This window comes from Plecotus auritus (assembly GCF_963455305.1).
Source record: "Plecotus auritus genome assembly, chromosome: 1".
Taxonomy (NCBI): domain Eukaryota; kingdom Metazoa; phylum Chordata; class Mammalia; order Chiroptera; family Vespertilionidae; genus Plecotus; species Plecotus auritus.
The window spans coordinates 192420162-192436660 of record NC_137770.1 but is presented as its reverse complement, the minus strand read 5'-3'; the positions used below and the strand labels follow the sequence as shown (position 1 = coordinate 192436660).

Below are 16499 nucleotides of genomic sequence, written 5' to 3'. Positions count from 1 at the left end.
AATTATACTTGCCAGCTTGCTATGTTGAATGAGACAATTGTTACAATACAGTTATTTATTTATTTTAATTAGTTAAATAATAGCAATTGATATAACATGTGTACCTACTATTTCAGGTTGCTTCCATAAGACAGCATCTTGCATCCATATATGAGAAAGAAGAAGATTGGAGAAATGCAGCCCAAGTGTTGGTGGGAATTCCTTTGGAAACAGGACAAAAGTATAATAAATAGTGGATATTGGATGGATATATGTATCCATATATGTATATATACACATACACATAACATATAAAGGATATGTATAATTGTTTGCTTATGTTTTTCCTTACATTCTAGTGTTGGAAGCAGATGATAAACAATTTAATAAATAAATAAATAAATTTTGTAGTATATTAGAAGGTGATAAGGCCTATGGAGAAAAGTAAAGTAAGGTTGTATCATTAAATAGGGTGATTGGAGTGGTAGGGTGATTGGAGTGGTAGGTGATCCTGATATCACCTTCTCAGATTTTTGAAGGAGGTAAGTGTGTGGCTGTGAGCTCTCTGAGGGAAGAGTACTAGTAGATCCTCTTAGAGAGGATGGCTAGTGCAAAGGCCCTAAAATGGAAGCATGCTTGGAGTTTTTTAAGAAGAGCAAGGAGACCATTATGGGTGGAATGGAGTGAGCAAAGGGGAGAGTGGTAGAGGATGAGATCAGAGAGTACTAAGGACTAGATTATGTGGGGTCTTGTAAGCCATTGTAAGACCTTTGTATTTTTAAGTGAAATGAGGGGGAACCATTGGAACATATTTTACAGAAGACTGACATGATCTGACTTATATTTTTAAGATTCATTCTGATTACTGAGTTGAGAATTAACTATAGGCATGCAATGATGGAAGTAGGGCCATTAGTTAGGAAATCTTATGCACTACTGCAGATGAAATGGAGATTGTGAAAAATGTTGGATTCTGGGTATGTTTTTAAGGTAGAGCTGGATATGGAATGTAAGAAAAGGAATCAAGATAAGTTTTTTTTTTTTTTTTTAAAGTATATTTTGTTGATTTGTTACAGAGAGGAAGGAAGAGGGATAGAGAGTTAGAAACATCGATGGGAGAGAAACATCGATCAGCTGCCTCTTGCACACCTCCTACTGGGGATGTGCCCGCAACCAAGGTACATGCCCTTGACTGGTATCGAACCTGAGACCCTTCAGTCCGCAGGCCGATGCTCTATCCACTGAGCCAAACCGGTTAGGGCCAAGATAAGTTTTGATTTTTGGTCTGAACAACTGGAAAAATGGAGTTGCCATGTACTGGGTGGTGAAGAATAGGTTTTGAGGGAAGGTCAAGAGTTCTGTTTCGGACATGTGGTAACCAAGTGGAAATATCTTGTACAGAGTTGAATATATTAGTTTGGAGTTTAGGAGAGAGGTCTGGACTAGGGGTATATATTTATGAATCATTGATATATAGATGGAATTTAAAGCCATTAGATTGGATGAGATTTCCAAGGGAGGGACTGTAGATAGAGAAGAGGACTGAGTTACTGAGGCCAGGAGCACTCCAACATTAAGAGGTCAGGGGTAGGAGGAAGATACAGCAAATGAAGATTGTCCGTTGAGGTAAAAAGAAAACCAGAATGGGGTGTGTAGTGTCCTAGAAGTTAAAGGAGGAAAATGTATTGAGAAGGAGCAAGTGATCAACTGTGGTCCTGATAGGTCAAGTAAGATGAGTGAGGGTTAACCACAGGAGTTAGTAACGTGAAGGTCATTGGTGATCTTGACAAAAGTTGTTTGGGGAATTGGTGAGCGGGAAAGCCTGACTGAAGTTTTTTAAAAGAATGGAAGTACTTGGCAGCACATATACAAAAAGAGAGAGTGGGAAGAGAGAAATTGGAGATGGTGAGAAGTTGTCATGGGCAACTCTGTGGGGAAGTTTTCACAAGGGGAGCCGAGAAATAGGGTAGAAGATGATAGCAGAGAAGAGATTATTTTTGCTTTTATAATCCTATGGAAAGCAAAAGTTTGATATAGGAGAGTAGTGGAGAGGATTTCTGCAGGAGTAGACAATAGGGGAAGGAATCTGGTGGAGGGATAGGCTTTATTTAGGAGCATAGATAGTTATTCTTGGCACCGTTTCTCATCCTTGACACTGTTGGCATCATATATATATATATATATATATATATATATATATATATATAATATATATATATATATAATATATATATATACACACACACACACACACACACACACACACACACACATACATATACTGTATATCTATCTATAATAATAAAAGCATAATATGCTAATTAGACCAGACGACCTTCTGGACGAAGCTGGGGCTGCTAATTAGACCAGACGAAGCCGGGTCCCAGGTGCCAGAGGGAAGCTGGTGCCAGTAGCTGGGGGAAGGAAGGCCTACTCTTGCTCGAATTTCGTGCATTGGGCCTCTAATATATACATATATATATATGTGTGTGTGTGTATACACACATATACACAATTTATTTCAGGGAGAGGGAGGACGAGGGAGAGAGAGAGAAAAAAATCGATGAGAGAAAATCATTGATTGGCTGCCTCCTGCATGTCCTCCACTGGGGATCGAGCCTGTAACCCGGGCATGTGCCCTGACCAGGAATTGAACCGTGACCTTCTGGTTCATAGGTTGATGCTCAACCACTGAGCCACACCGGCTGGGCGGCACTGTTGGCATTTTAGATAGGATGACTCTTTGTTGGGGAGGCTGTCCTGTGTGTTACAAAATGTTTAGCAGCATAAGGGGCCTCTACTCACTAGATACCAATAGCACCACTACTCCCAGTTTTGATAATAAAAAATGTCTGCAGATATTGCCATAGGTTCCCCGGTGGGCAGAATAGTAATAGCCAGGAACACAGAGTATGTGGGTGCAGTTATTCATGAGGTGGTGGTGGAGTTTGTGCAGCTATTCTGATTGCTTCAGTATTCTTAGTGAAGTTGGAGTCAAAGTCCTCAGCTGGAAGTGTCGTTTGGGATGGGAGTTGTAAGGTTGAGGAAAGACAAGGATATAAAAAAAATATTCTCTAGGAGAGTTGGGCAGTGAATGGACTGAGAATGTATAGTATACTTGGCAGCATTAAGGGCTCATTTGAAGGTTGTAGTGATTAAAGTGAGATCAGTCAGATTGGTTAAATATTTTTCTCCATTAGAGTTCTGTTTCATGGTTGCAGGAAAGGAGTGGGCGAACTGTTAGGTTTAACTGGAGTTTGATTTTGTCCAACAAGTATGACAGCATGAGAGAGACAAGGGAGATGAGTGCATATGTAATTCAATGATTATGATTGATTAAAAGAGTTAAGCTAGGTAAGGAGATAAATGAGGCCTTTTAGGGGAAGAAGATAGCAATGTAATAGGATCTCGGGTTTGGAGGTCATAATGGGTTCAATGAATTGTTGGGTTTGGGATATTAGAGAAAGATACTAGAGATGGAAAAACAATGAGAAAAAATTAAGACTATGGTTTGTAACTCTTATTCAACCAATCTTGCCTTTTTATGTGTATTTATGAAATATTCATCCCAAGTATATTGTACAAAAAGATTGAAAGGTATGAGACTCTTGATTGTATTATTAGACACATTTCCCCTTTCAGTAGGCAAATATAAAAATATATTCAGCTGCTTCTCTTTTGCCAGGTGAATGAGGGATTCTGTATTTTGTCTCCATTAATATTTGTGATGATAAGGCAGATATTACTTCAGGCATATTGCCTTTAGTGCATTTATTAAATTGTTAGGCAGTGATGCTCTTTGAAAAAGCAGCCAGTATATAAAAAGGCTTTCATATGTAGGCTTTCATAACAAGAGGCTTTACTTTCTAAAGCAGCCGTGGGCAAACTACGGCCCGAGGGCCTGATCCGGCTGTTCTATCCGGTTCTCTTGCTCTCCCCTCCTCTCCTTTACTTTGAATTTATATTAGTTCACACAAACACATGCTTTTGTTCCGGCCCTCCGGTCCAGTTTAAGAACCCATTGTGGCCCTCGAGTCAAAAAGTTTGCCCACCCCTGTTCTAAAGCCTCTTGTTAATTCTTTTTTCTTTGATATTTTGAAAGGGTGGGGCTTTCTTAATTGCTTTGGTCTTATTCTGTCTTGAGCATTTTCTCCTTAGCATAGAGCAGTTGATATATTTTCTTTGGTAGTTGAAATAAATATAAAATTAGATATTATTCTTTGCAGTGGTGGTAATTATCATTTTGATAGTGCTGTAACACTGTGAGGATACCAAAGAAATTAAAATTAAAATTTCGTTCTTTTCTAAATAAGTTAAAATAAAGTAAAAGTGATTAGAAGTTGAATTTGTTTATTAAGTAAAGAATTAATTTCAAATCTGGGCCAAAGTCAATTGTAAACTCTGTTGCTACATAGTAGCACCACTTTTGCTGGTAAATAGGATTAATTTTTCTGTGAGGATTAATCTTGAATTACATGATTTTTGGATTATGTAGGGTCTTAGGTTATGTATTTCGTGCATAAAATGTGACCACTGTGATAAAGAAGAAAGGAAAACCACTTGTAATCTCACCACCCAGAGATAATTGCTATTACTATCTTGTTTTATCCAGTTTTTTAACTTAGCTAAAATATAGGATGACTATTATCACGTAATAATTATTGTAATAACTGTATAGTATTCTATCAGTGTTCAACTCAATTGAATACCATAAATATTATCAGTGATTTCCATTTTCCCCCATTACAGATATTTATGAATAATTTTACAAATGAATATCTTTATACATACATATATATGCATGTCCATGATTATTTTCTTGGGATTTATTTTCTAGAGGTAAAATACAGGGCGTGGCAAAAGAGGTTTACAGTTCATATGGAAAAATAATACAATAATTAATAAATAATAATACAAGAATATACTGTGTTTAGTGTACTCACAACTATAAACCTACTTTTGCCCCACCCTGTATAATGGGTAAGGAGTATACCCAATTTAAAGGATCAAATGATGGTTGGAGAGCATATTGCCAGTTTTTTCTTCAGGACTTATTTATAGTCCTACCAGTAGTATATGATAGGTCTTTGACTTACAAGATTATCTGAGAATTAGAAGAAGCTAAACTATAATATGAACAACGATGACGAAAGTAATAAAAATTCATTAGAACTTATTTTGGAAATATTTCTTAGCTTTTCGATAATATAGTGCAGTAAAAAGCTTGATTCCATCATATTAACACAATAAAAAAAGAAAAAAAATATTATCTACCACTTCTAATAATTTTTTTGATAAAATAGTCATTTGTGTTTTTCTGTTGTATTCTAGACAGTACAATGTGGATTATAAACTGGAGACATACCTGAAGATTGCTAGGCTATATCTAGAGGATGATGATCCAGTCCAGGCAGAGGCTTACATAAATCGAGCATCATTGCTTCAGAATGAATCAACCAATGAACAGTTACAGATACATTATAAGGTAAACAGATGAGCTTATTTAGAATTTTATATTGGAGAATCCTGTTATACTAAGATTCTCCAGAACATCATAATATTATTATATATTAGAAATTCTATCTTTTTTTATTTTTTGCTTTTAAAATGTTCCCCCTAATTAAAACATTTCTCTCCTATAGGTATGCTATGCACGTGTTCTTGATTATAGAAGGAAATTCATTGAAGCTGCACAAAGATACAATGAGCTCTCTTACAAGACAATAGTGCACGAAAGTGAAAGACTAGAGGCCTTAAAACATGCTTTGCATTGTACCATCTTAGCATCAGCAGGTAAACATGTCATTTATGTGTTAATGAACAGTCAATTTGCTTAATATTTTAGGTTCATTACTACTAAAGGATTTAGCAAAGGGATGTCTTATTAATACAATTATGGGATATTTAGTTTAAACATTTAGATAGAAACAGCAATAAAATGGATTGCAAACTTAAAATTTTAAATTATGATTGTATTAGTCTATTACCCACAGGTATTAGGAATAGTTAAGAGGTAATATGAAAATTAATTCTTCTAAAATATCACTGAAAAACATGGATATAAAATTAAGTGAGAATTACACAGAAGGAGATAAAAATTAAATTCTAGAGATTGGTGATATAATTAATGTATTGCTTTGGGGATTTTGTTTTAACCGTCAAGCCTCAATTTTAGACTTGGCATTTATCTTTTTTTTTCAATAAATATAAATAAGCTATTTTTTGTTCTTTTTACTAAATTTTATCATATAAATCACTTAACATATAAAGCAGAAAGGGCATTGAGAGGAAATGCTGAGAATTCTAAGCCATGGCTTTTCTAAATAATTTTAGAATGTTTATTAAATATGTTACCACTGATCTCATCAGAAAATTCTTTAATTGTTGGAAAGCTGTCAAGCTCATTGTGGCAGATGGACGTGTTCCAAAATTCCTGTGGTTTTTTTAGTTGTTGTTGAAAACTCGAATTTTATCGGGGCCACAAATACTGTTGATTGATAGTGATAGGATCACTTTGTTCATTTTTTTTTTTTAAATATATTTTATTGATTTTTTACAGAGAGGAAGAGAGAGGGATAGAAAGTTAGAAACATCGATGAGAGAGAGACAATCGATCAGCTGCCTCCTGCACACCCCCTACTGGGGGTGTGCCCGCAACCCAGGTACATGCCCTTGACCGGAATCGAACCTGGGACCCTTCAGTCCGCAGGCCGACGCTCTATCCACTGAGCCAAACCATTTAGGGCCACTTTGTTCATTTTAAAAAAAATATGTTTTCATTGATTTTATAGAGAGAAGGGTAGGGGGTGGGAGAGAGAGAAACATCGATTGGCTGCTGCTTGCATGCCCCCTACTGGGAATTGAACCCACAACATGGGCATGTGTCCTAACCGGGAATTGAACCGGCTACCCCTTGGTGCACAGGAGAACGCTCAACTAATTGAGCCCCACCAGCCAAGGCCATTTTGTTCATTTTTAAGAAAATGCCTGCCAAATACCCACGTCTGAAAAACTAACTTACCAGTCATTATTTTATGTAAATGATGTTCCATGAAAAAAGAAACAAGAAACTAGTTCAACACACAGTGTTTCCTGGGGGACAACTATTGTACTTGCATTTGCAGCAGAAGTGCTTTAGGTGCATTTTCCATTTTATCACATAAAATATTAAAAAGATGTGGTTTCAAGTATCAAGATTAATAAAAATAATTTTTTACTGCCGCAAGAACATTTTAAGTGAAACTTTATTTTTATTTTGACTGTTGAGTGCGTGGCACAATACAGTTTGGCACCCATGTCACTGCCTTGATTTGTGCTGTGACTTACATGCCTTCTCCTGCTCACTACCTCCAACTCCCTCTCTCAAACAGTAATCACTAGTGTAGATTACTTTAGTCTACTTTGTACTTAAATTTACCTATAAATTCCAATTCATTTGGATTTATATTAGTGTAAGGAATGAGATAGGGAAATTAATTTTTTTTCTTAAAATGACTAGTCGTTTGACCTAGCATCCTTTATTGAACAATTCATCTTTTTCACCCTATTGATTTAAAGCACATTATAGTAGGATTTCTGGATACAGTATTGTTTCATTAATTAGCCTGTCTGTGAATATACTGGTACCATGCTCTTTGAATTATTATAGCTTCATAACATGTTTTATTATCTAGCAGGTATACTCTTTCTTCAAAGTAACTTGTAGGCCATCATGACACTACCTCCTTATATATCATCATGCATCACCTAAGAATAATAACATTTTTCTACATAACTATAATAACAATATCATCCCTTAAAAAATTAACCGTGAGTCCACTGTAGAATTTAGCATTTGGTCCATCATTGCTCAAGTTGTCTCAGGAATATCTTTTATATCTGCCTTTTTTTCCGCTGAACAAGGAACAAGTTCATGTGTGGCATTTGGTGATTGTCTTTTTAGTCTTCAAACATTTTTGGTCTAGAATAGATTCCTCGCCCCTAACTGAAGTTACTTGAGATATAATTAACATATAACATTGTATAGTTTTCTCACTTAAAAATAATACTGACTCTTTGAAGTTGTTGTGTGGAATGTTTTTCACTCTAGATTTGTTTTGTATATATTGTTTATTTATCCCTTAATCCCAATTACTTCCTGTAAAGTAGAAGTTAGTCAAAGGTTAGATTAGATTCAGGTTAAAATTTTTCTATTAAGAATACCTCAGTGATGCTTTGTCCTTGCAGTTGTATCACATCAGAGAACGTATAATGTCTGCTTGTCCCACAGTTAGTGATGCTGGGTTTGGTCATTTGGTTAAGGTAGAAATTCCATTTTAAAGGTATTTTGTTCCTTTTGTATTTTGTAAATAATTTCTGGGGTGCTGCTTTGACACTACAAAAATCCTGTTTCCTAACTGTTGATAATTTATTATCTATTAATAATTTTTTCTGGACCATTCATAATGTTCTATAATATAAAGTGAAAATGGTAATTTGCTAATTCTGTTCTGCATTTATTAGCGACTACTATATAAAAACTTTCCTCTTTATTTTCCTCCTTTTTATTTTTTAGTATCACTATGGACTTTTTTTAAAAATATATTTTATTGATTTTTTACAGAGAGGAAGGAAGAGTGATAGATAGTCAGAAACATCGATGAGAGAGAAACATCGATCAGCTGCCTCTTGCACACCTCCTACTGGAGATGCGCCCGCAACCAAGTTACGTGCCCTTGACCGGAATCGAACCCGGGACCCTTCAGCCCGCAGGCTGACGCTCTATCCACTGAGCCAAACTGGTTTCGGCACACTATGGACTTTTTTTCTGCTTATTTTTGTGTGTGTATAATAAACACACAGAAGAATGCACATATAAAAATTGTACAGCCTGATGAATTGTCCCAAATGAGCATCATCATGTAATCAACATCCAGAACAAGGAGCAAAATATTGCCATCATCCTGAAAGCCTCTGTCATGTTTTCTCCTAGTTATTAGCTGCACCCCCACCCCCAAGAGTAATCATTAGTATATATTAGTTTTAACTGCTTCATTTGCTTAACTTTATAAAATTTATCCATATTGTTACATATAGTTTCTTCATTTTCATGTAGTATCCCATTATGTGATTACCACTATTTTTTTTATCCTATTGGATAGTTTTGTTAATCCTCACCTGAGGATATTTTTCCCATTGATTTTGTTAGAGAGAGTGGAAGTGAGGGAATGGAGGTGGGGGGCGGGGAGAGAGAGAGAAAGAGGAGAGAGAGAGAGAGAGAGAGAGAGAGAGAGAGAAACATTGATGTGAGAGAGACATATTGATTGGTTGCCTCCCACATGCTCCTAACTGGGCCCGGGGATCAAACCTGCAACACAGATACGTGCCTTTGACTGGGAATTGAATCGATGTCCCTTGGGTTTGCAGGCCAATGCTCTAACCACTGAGTACACCAGCCAGGGCTTTGGTAGTTTCTTATTGGCTATTAGGAATAGTACTGCTATAATATTCTTGTGTATCTGACTTTGTTTTTTATGTATTTAGTGTGTTATTATTATACTTATTGTTCTTTCTGATGTTCAATTATCCCAAGTATTACCAAATCATGTCTTTTTGACATGGCCCCATTAATCTTTGAATACTTGTCTGCATTGCAGCATAAAAAGATGCCTTTAGACTTATCTTGTATTTTTCCTTTCCATACTTGAAATCAGCTACTTTTCAAGGATCCCTACTTTCTTTTAATGGAGATAGAAAAATCAGGGTGCTAGGTATGCTTTTTGCTACTGGGTATCATTGCTAGGTATGCTTTTTGCTACTGGGTGTCATTGTGGTTAGGCTCTTTAGAATACAGAGCTAAAAGTACATTTAAAAAGAAAAATTTTGTTCATAGTATCCTTTCCATTAGTTCAATTTTTAATATCAGTTGTTACATAATTTTTCACCAATTAAAGATTCTTGAAAGTATAAATTTCCCATCAGAGAAATATTTGTTCATCTTTTATAAAATTTTTTATTATTACCAAAGGAATGCATGTTCATTGTAGAAATACAAATAAGCAAGAAGAAAATAACAATTAGGTATAATTTGGACCACTTGTTGCATTTTGGTGTATATCCTAATCTTCACAAATGAATATACCGTTGTTTCTCATTATTCCATATTTGTGCATTTGCCTACTTGCTAAAATTTGTCACTCCAAAATCAATACTCCTGGTGCTTTCATGTCATTTGCAGACTTGTGCAGAACAGCAAATGATTTGAGTCTCCCAAAATATGTTTCCAGCTGGAGTTAACTAAGGCAGTGCTCTGCCTTGTTTCCGCTCTCATGCTGTAAACAAGTTCTTTTTTGTGTGGCCTGTTACTATTATGTTTTTCACGTTTTTGTGCTTTTTGATGGTGATTTTGATGTTTGAAATGGGCCCTAAGCTAGTGCTGAAGTACTGTCTTGTTTTCTTAAGTGAAGGAAGTCTGTGATGTGCCTGATAGAGAAAATACGTGTATTAGATAAGCTTTATTCAGGCATGAGTTTTAGTGTAGGCCGTGAGTTCAATGTTAATGAATCAACAATATATAGTAAATTAGAGGCCCGATGAATGAAATTTGTGCAAGGGGCTCAGCCCTTGCAGCCGCAGTGGCTTGCCTTGGCCCTTGCAGCTCTGGCTTCATCCAGAAGGTCATCTGGAAGGTCGTTAAGCTTTCTGGTCTAATTAGCATATTATGCTTTTATTATTATAGATAAGGTGCTTTTAAACAGAAACATACATAAAGCAAAGGTTACATATTGATTAGCTGACAAAAATGTTGTGTCTAGCAGGGGTCCTCAAACTACGGCCTGCGGGCCACATGTGGCCCGCCGAGGACATTTATCTGGCCCGCTGGGTGCCACTGCCTGTCCTGCTTAGCAGCCGACTTGTCCCGGGCCCACAGTGTGCATAGGAATTTGTTCATAGTTTTTTTTTAAAACTATAGTCTGGCCCTCCAACGGTCTGAGGGACAGTGAACTGGCCCCCTGTTTAAAAAGTTTGAGGACCCCTGGTCTAGAGGCTCACAACATTCCTGTATTTCTCCTAGGAACAGCAGTTGAGTATTCACTAATTTACTGTTGGCATCAACTTTATAAAACACTAGAGGCCCAGTGCATGAAATTCATACACAGGTAGGGTCCCTAGTGGCTGTTGGCTGCTGACTGGGGTCTCCCTTCCCAGCTGCCGGCTGCTGGCTGGGGCCTTCCTTAGTTCTGCGCCACCTCCTGGTGGTCAGCACACATTATAGCAAGTGATCGAACTCCTGGTTGGTTGAACTCCTGAGGGGACACTTTGCATATTAGGCTTTTATATATATAGATAACTATTGCAAATAATGACAATTGACTGAATTATTTTAGTAAGCAAAAGTGGGGTCATAAGAAAGATTGTTTTTCATTGATGAAACAGGTTGTGAGAATGTTTGATGCACATTTGTTTTCCTTAGGGCAACAGCGTTCTCGAATGCTAGCTACTCTTTTTAAGGATGAAAGGTGCCAGCAACTTGCTGCTTATGGTATCCTAGAGAAAATGTACCTCGATAGGATCATCAGAGGAAATCAACTTCAAGAATTTGCTGCCATGCTAATGCCTCACCAAAAAGCAACTACAGCTGATGGTAATGATCATATTTTATAACTATGTGGTATTGAATATTTAGGTACATGCTAGTGGAAAGTATATTAAATTTGAAGCATCTTGACATCTCCCTTTAATCAAGGATGTTATATATCACTTGATTAAAAAAAAAACATTGACTGGGGTTGAGTATTAGATATAGATAGGGGTTTGAAGTATAAAAATAGCTCAATTGGGAAGCATTTTGTGGAATTATGCATTTTGGGGAAGTGGTAAGAAGAATTATAGGCTAGGCTTATAGTTACTGGTTTTTAAAAAACTCAAACCATTTGATAAGTACCTAAATTGATCTTAAACATTAGTTTAATAATTATCGAGTCTAATTTTAGTTATAACAAAATTTGGCACAGTAGCTCGCCCAAGGTTATTCAGGGTGAAATTGTTGCCAATAAGAATAGAACTTGGTGTCATGTTTCCTAATTAAGGGATGTATTCGCTTAAGTCAGATAGCTTTTGCCAGGAAAGAAATTTTTAATAGATGCTTGTTCATAACATCAGCTATTTTACAGGTTTTAAAGTAGCTCAGATCAATAACACACATGATTAAAATGTAGATGTAGAAACATCAGAAATATGGAAAAGGTTAAAATAAACATGCAGATCTGTTAGACTCACTTCTTTGGATTTACTGTCATCCTACTGAAGATAATTTAGCTGTTCTTTAAAGAGTTATTTATGAGCCTTGGCTGGGTAGCTTAGTTGGTTAGAGCATCATCCTGATACACCAGGGTTTCAGGTTAGATCTCTGGTTAGGGCACATACAAGAAGCAACCAATGAATACACAAATAAGTGAAACAACAAATCGACATATCTGTCTTTCTCTCCCTCTCTCCCTCTCTTCCTCTCCCTGTCTCACTCTCTCACTGTCCTCCCTTCTTCTTTTTCTCTAAAATCAATTAAAAAAATAAAAAAATAAAACAATTTGCTATGTGTTTTTAAAAAAATATATTTTATTGATTTTTTACAGAGAGGAAGGTAGAGGGAGAAAAAGTTAGAAACATCGATGAGAGAGAAACATCAATCAGCTGCCTCTTGCACAACCCCTACTGGGGATGTGCTTGCAACCAAAGTACATGCCCTTGACTGGAATCGAACCTGGGACCCTTGAGTCCGCAGGCTGATGCTCTATATACTGAGCCAAACTGGTTATGGCTGTTTTTTTTTTTAAAAGTCATTTTTGTAGAATTTGGCTGAAAGGTGTGCACTTCACCCAGTCCTACTTCCCTGAGTTAAACCAGAGCAGTGAGGGGATTAGATTGATCTATTGAATTTCTTTTATTTAATTGCACTTATAAGAAGGAAACAAATTGATTCTTTTCTTTCTGCCTAAAGCAGATATTTTTTTTTCTATAGGATATTCTTTATGCAAATCCTAAGGAAAAATTCCTTTTCAGTCTTAGGATTACTTGTGATTCTCCTGAGCAGTTGGTTTTTGTCTTATTTAAAAACAATGTGAATTGATGAATTGATTGGTTTTCTTAATTTGGTTGGCTGCTAAATTTGTAGTCCACCTCTAAATAGTGTGTGTGTGTGTGTGTGTGTGTGTGTGTGTGTGTGTGTTGATTGTTACTACTCTCGTGTTTCTTTTACTTAAAAAAATTTTATTGGGGTGACGTTGGTTAATAAGATTATATAAATTTCAAGTGTACAATATTATATCATTTGTATATTGCATTGCGTGCTTATCACCTCTTTTACTTTTAAAAAAATATTTTTTTATTGATTTCAGAGAGGAAGGGAGAGGAGAGATAGAAACATCAATGATGAAAGAGGATCATTGATTGGTTGCCTCCTACACACCCCTCACTGGGGATCAAGCCTGCAACCCAGGCATGTGCCCTGTCTGAGAATTGAACTGTGACCTTCTGGTTCATGGATCGACGCTCAACCACTGAGCCACACTGCTGGGCTCCTCTCTTTTACTTTTAAGTTATATTTTGTGCATTTTTCTGAGCAGCATTAACTCTTTTTTTGTAAGATATCTGACAAGTTAAAAGCTAAATAAGAAAAATTTTCCATAATTGATATACTAGTACTTGAGCTTCAGATTTGACTTTGAGCTTTCTGACCATGACAAAAAAGAAAAAAAAAAGATATAATCAGTTAGATGATTCTTTTCTAAAAGAGGGATACTCATTAGGATCTGTGAGAATGAAAATGACTTTCAAATTTGTCACATGGGACTGTATAGATAGAGCAGATGTTTTGTTTTCTTCCTCTTTCATTTTAAATCCTATTGCTTTCCTTGTTTGTTTTTCTTGGACATTTTTGTTTACTGTCATTACAATCTTAGGCTAGCAATCTTTTATATTAGTTTAGGCTAGGAGTCTTGACACATAATATAGTCCCAGAGCTGTAGAACATTGCTAGTAATCTACTTCCTGCTCTATAGATTTGCCTGTTCTGGATATCCTGTATAATAAAAGCCTAATATGCTAAGTGTTTGGTCATCCATTCAACCAAAGAGTAATATGCTAATATGCTAAGGCTGCTCAACCGCTCACTATCACATGCACTGACCACCAGGGGGCAGGCACTCTGACTGGTAAGTTAGCTTGCTGCTGGGGTCTGGCCGATCAGGACTGAGCGAGATGTGCTGGACACGCCCTGGAGCCCTCCCACGGTCCCTCCCTGGCTGGCCATCCTCCCGCGTCCCTCCCTGGCCCCAGTCATGCACCAGTGGGGTCCTCGGCCTGGCCTGTGCCCTCTCACAATCCGGGACCCCTTGGGGGATGTCAGAGAGCTGGTTTCAGCCCGATCCTGCAGGCCAGGTCAAGGGACCCCACTAGTGCATGAATTCGTGTCCCGGGCTTCTAGTTTTATATAAATGGAATCATACAATATATGACCTTTTGTGACTGACCTCTTTCATTTAGCGTGATGTTTTCAAAGTTCATCCATGTTGTAGCATGTATCAGTACTTCAATTCCTTTTATTGCCAACTGAAAGTTTATTATATGAATGTACCACAATTTATTTCTTCATCAGTTGATAGACATTTAGGTTATTTTTCACTTTTTTTACTATTGATAATGCTGCTGTGAATATTCATGTAAAAGTCTTTATATGGACATAAGTTTTTAATTTTCTGGGTATATACCTGGGAGTGGGGTTAGGGGTCATGATAATTTTGTTTAGTCTTTTGAAGAGCTGCCAGACTGTTTTTCCAAAGTGGCTGTTCCATTTTACATTCCTGCCAGCTGTGTGTGAGGTTTTCAGCTTTTTCATATTCTCTCCCACACTTGTTATTATCTGTGTTTTTTATTTACCCATCCTACTGGTATGAAGTGGTATTGATTTGAGGGCTAATGATGTTGAGTACCTTTTTGTGTGTTCATTGGCCATTTGTATATCTTATTTATTTATCCTCACCCAAGGACTTGTTGAGAGAGAGAGGGAGGGAGGGAGGAAGGAAAGGAAGGAAGGAGAAAAGGAAGGACGCATCGATGTGAGAGAGAAATGTTGACTGGTTGCCTTCTATATACATCCCAACTGGGGACCAAACCCGAAACCCAGGTATGTGCCCTGGCCGGGATTCAAACTGGCAACCATTTGGTGCACAGGACGATGCTCAACCAACTGAGCCACTCCAGCTGGGCAGCCATTTGTATTTCTTTAGGGAAATGTGTATTCAGATAATTTTCCTATTTTAAAAATACGTACAAATTTTTATTGATTTCAGAGAAGCAGGGAGAGGGCTAGAGAGATAGAAACATCAATGATGAGAGAGAATCATTGATCGGCTACTTCCTGCACGGATCCCACCGGGGATTGAGCCTGAAACCCAGGCAAGTACCCTGACCAGGAATCGAACCGTGACCTCCTGGTTCATAGGTAGATGGTCAACCACTGAGCCACACAGGCTGGGCTCATTTGTCTATTTTAAAAAATACATATTTCTTTATTGATTTCAGAGAGGAAGGGAGAAGGAGAGAGTGATAGAAACATCAATGATGAGAGAGAATCATTGATTGGCTGCCTCCTGCACAACCCCCACTGGGGATCGAGCCCGCAATACAGGCATGTGGCCTTGGCCGGAATTGAACCTGGGACCCTTCAGTCAGCAGGCTGACGCTCTATCCACTGAGCCAAGCCGACTAGGGCTCATTTGTCTATTTTTAAATTGGGTTATTTGTCCTTTTATTATTGAACTAGAGACCCAGTGCATGAAATTCGTGCACTTGGGGTGGGGGGGGGACTCCCTCAGCCTAGCCTGCGCCCTCTTGCAGTCCGGGAGCCCTCGGGGATATCTGACTGATAGCTTAGTGGGCCTAAGCTGGCAGTCGGGTATCCTTAGCGCTGCCGTGGAGGCGGGAGCTGCTGCGCTCACCAGCCATGAGCCTGGCTCAGGGCTTCTGGCTGAGTGGTGCGCCCCCTGTGGGAGTGCACTGACCACCAGGGGGCAGCTCCTGCATTGAGCGTCTGCCCCCTGAGGGTCAGTGCATGTCATAGCGAACAGTTGTTCCACTGTTGGGTCAATTTGCATATTAGCCTTTTATTATATAGGATTGTAAGAATTCTTTATATAGTCTAGATCTGATCAGATAAATGATTTGCAGTTCTTTCATTCAATGTGTTGTTTCTTCCCTTTTTATTTATTTATTTTTAAAAATATATTTTATTGATTTTTTTTTTTTTTTTTTTTTACAGAGAGGAAGGGAGAGGGAGAGAGAGTTAGAAACATCGATGAGAGAGAAACATCAGTCAGCTGCCTCCTGCACACCCCCCTACTGGGAATGTCCCCACAACCAGGGTACATGCCCTTGACCAGAATCGAACCTGGGACCCCTCAGTCCGCAGGCCGATGCTCTATCCACTGATCCAAACCGGTTACGGCCTTCCCTTTTTTGATGGTGTCTTTTGAAATACAAACATT

At 37.7% G+C, this 16499-nt stretch overlaps 1 protein-coding gene across 2 annotated transcripts in view; it reads left to right on the top strand.

The window, feature by feature from the left end:
• The window catches only part of COPS4 (COP9 signalosome subunit 4), a 37653-nt gene that overhangs the window by 13140 nt on the left and 8014 nt on the right, over nt 1-16499 (top strand). For both annotated transcript variants that reach the window (XM_080677134.1, XM_080677135.1), the window contains exons 4-7: nt 117-220; nt 5311-5464; nt 5622-5772; nt 11432-11602. In XM_080677134.1, the coding sequence (XP_080533260.1) occupies nt 117-220; nt 5311-5464; nt 5622-5772; nt 11432-11602 (580 nt within the window). The remainder of the gene's footprint in view (nt 1-116; nt 221-5310; nt 5465-5621; nt 5773-11431; nt 11603-16499) is intronic.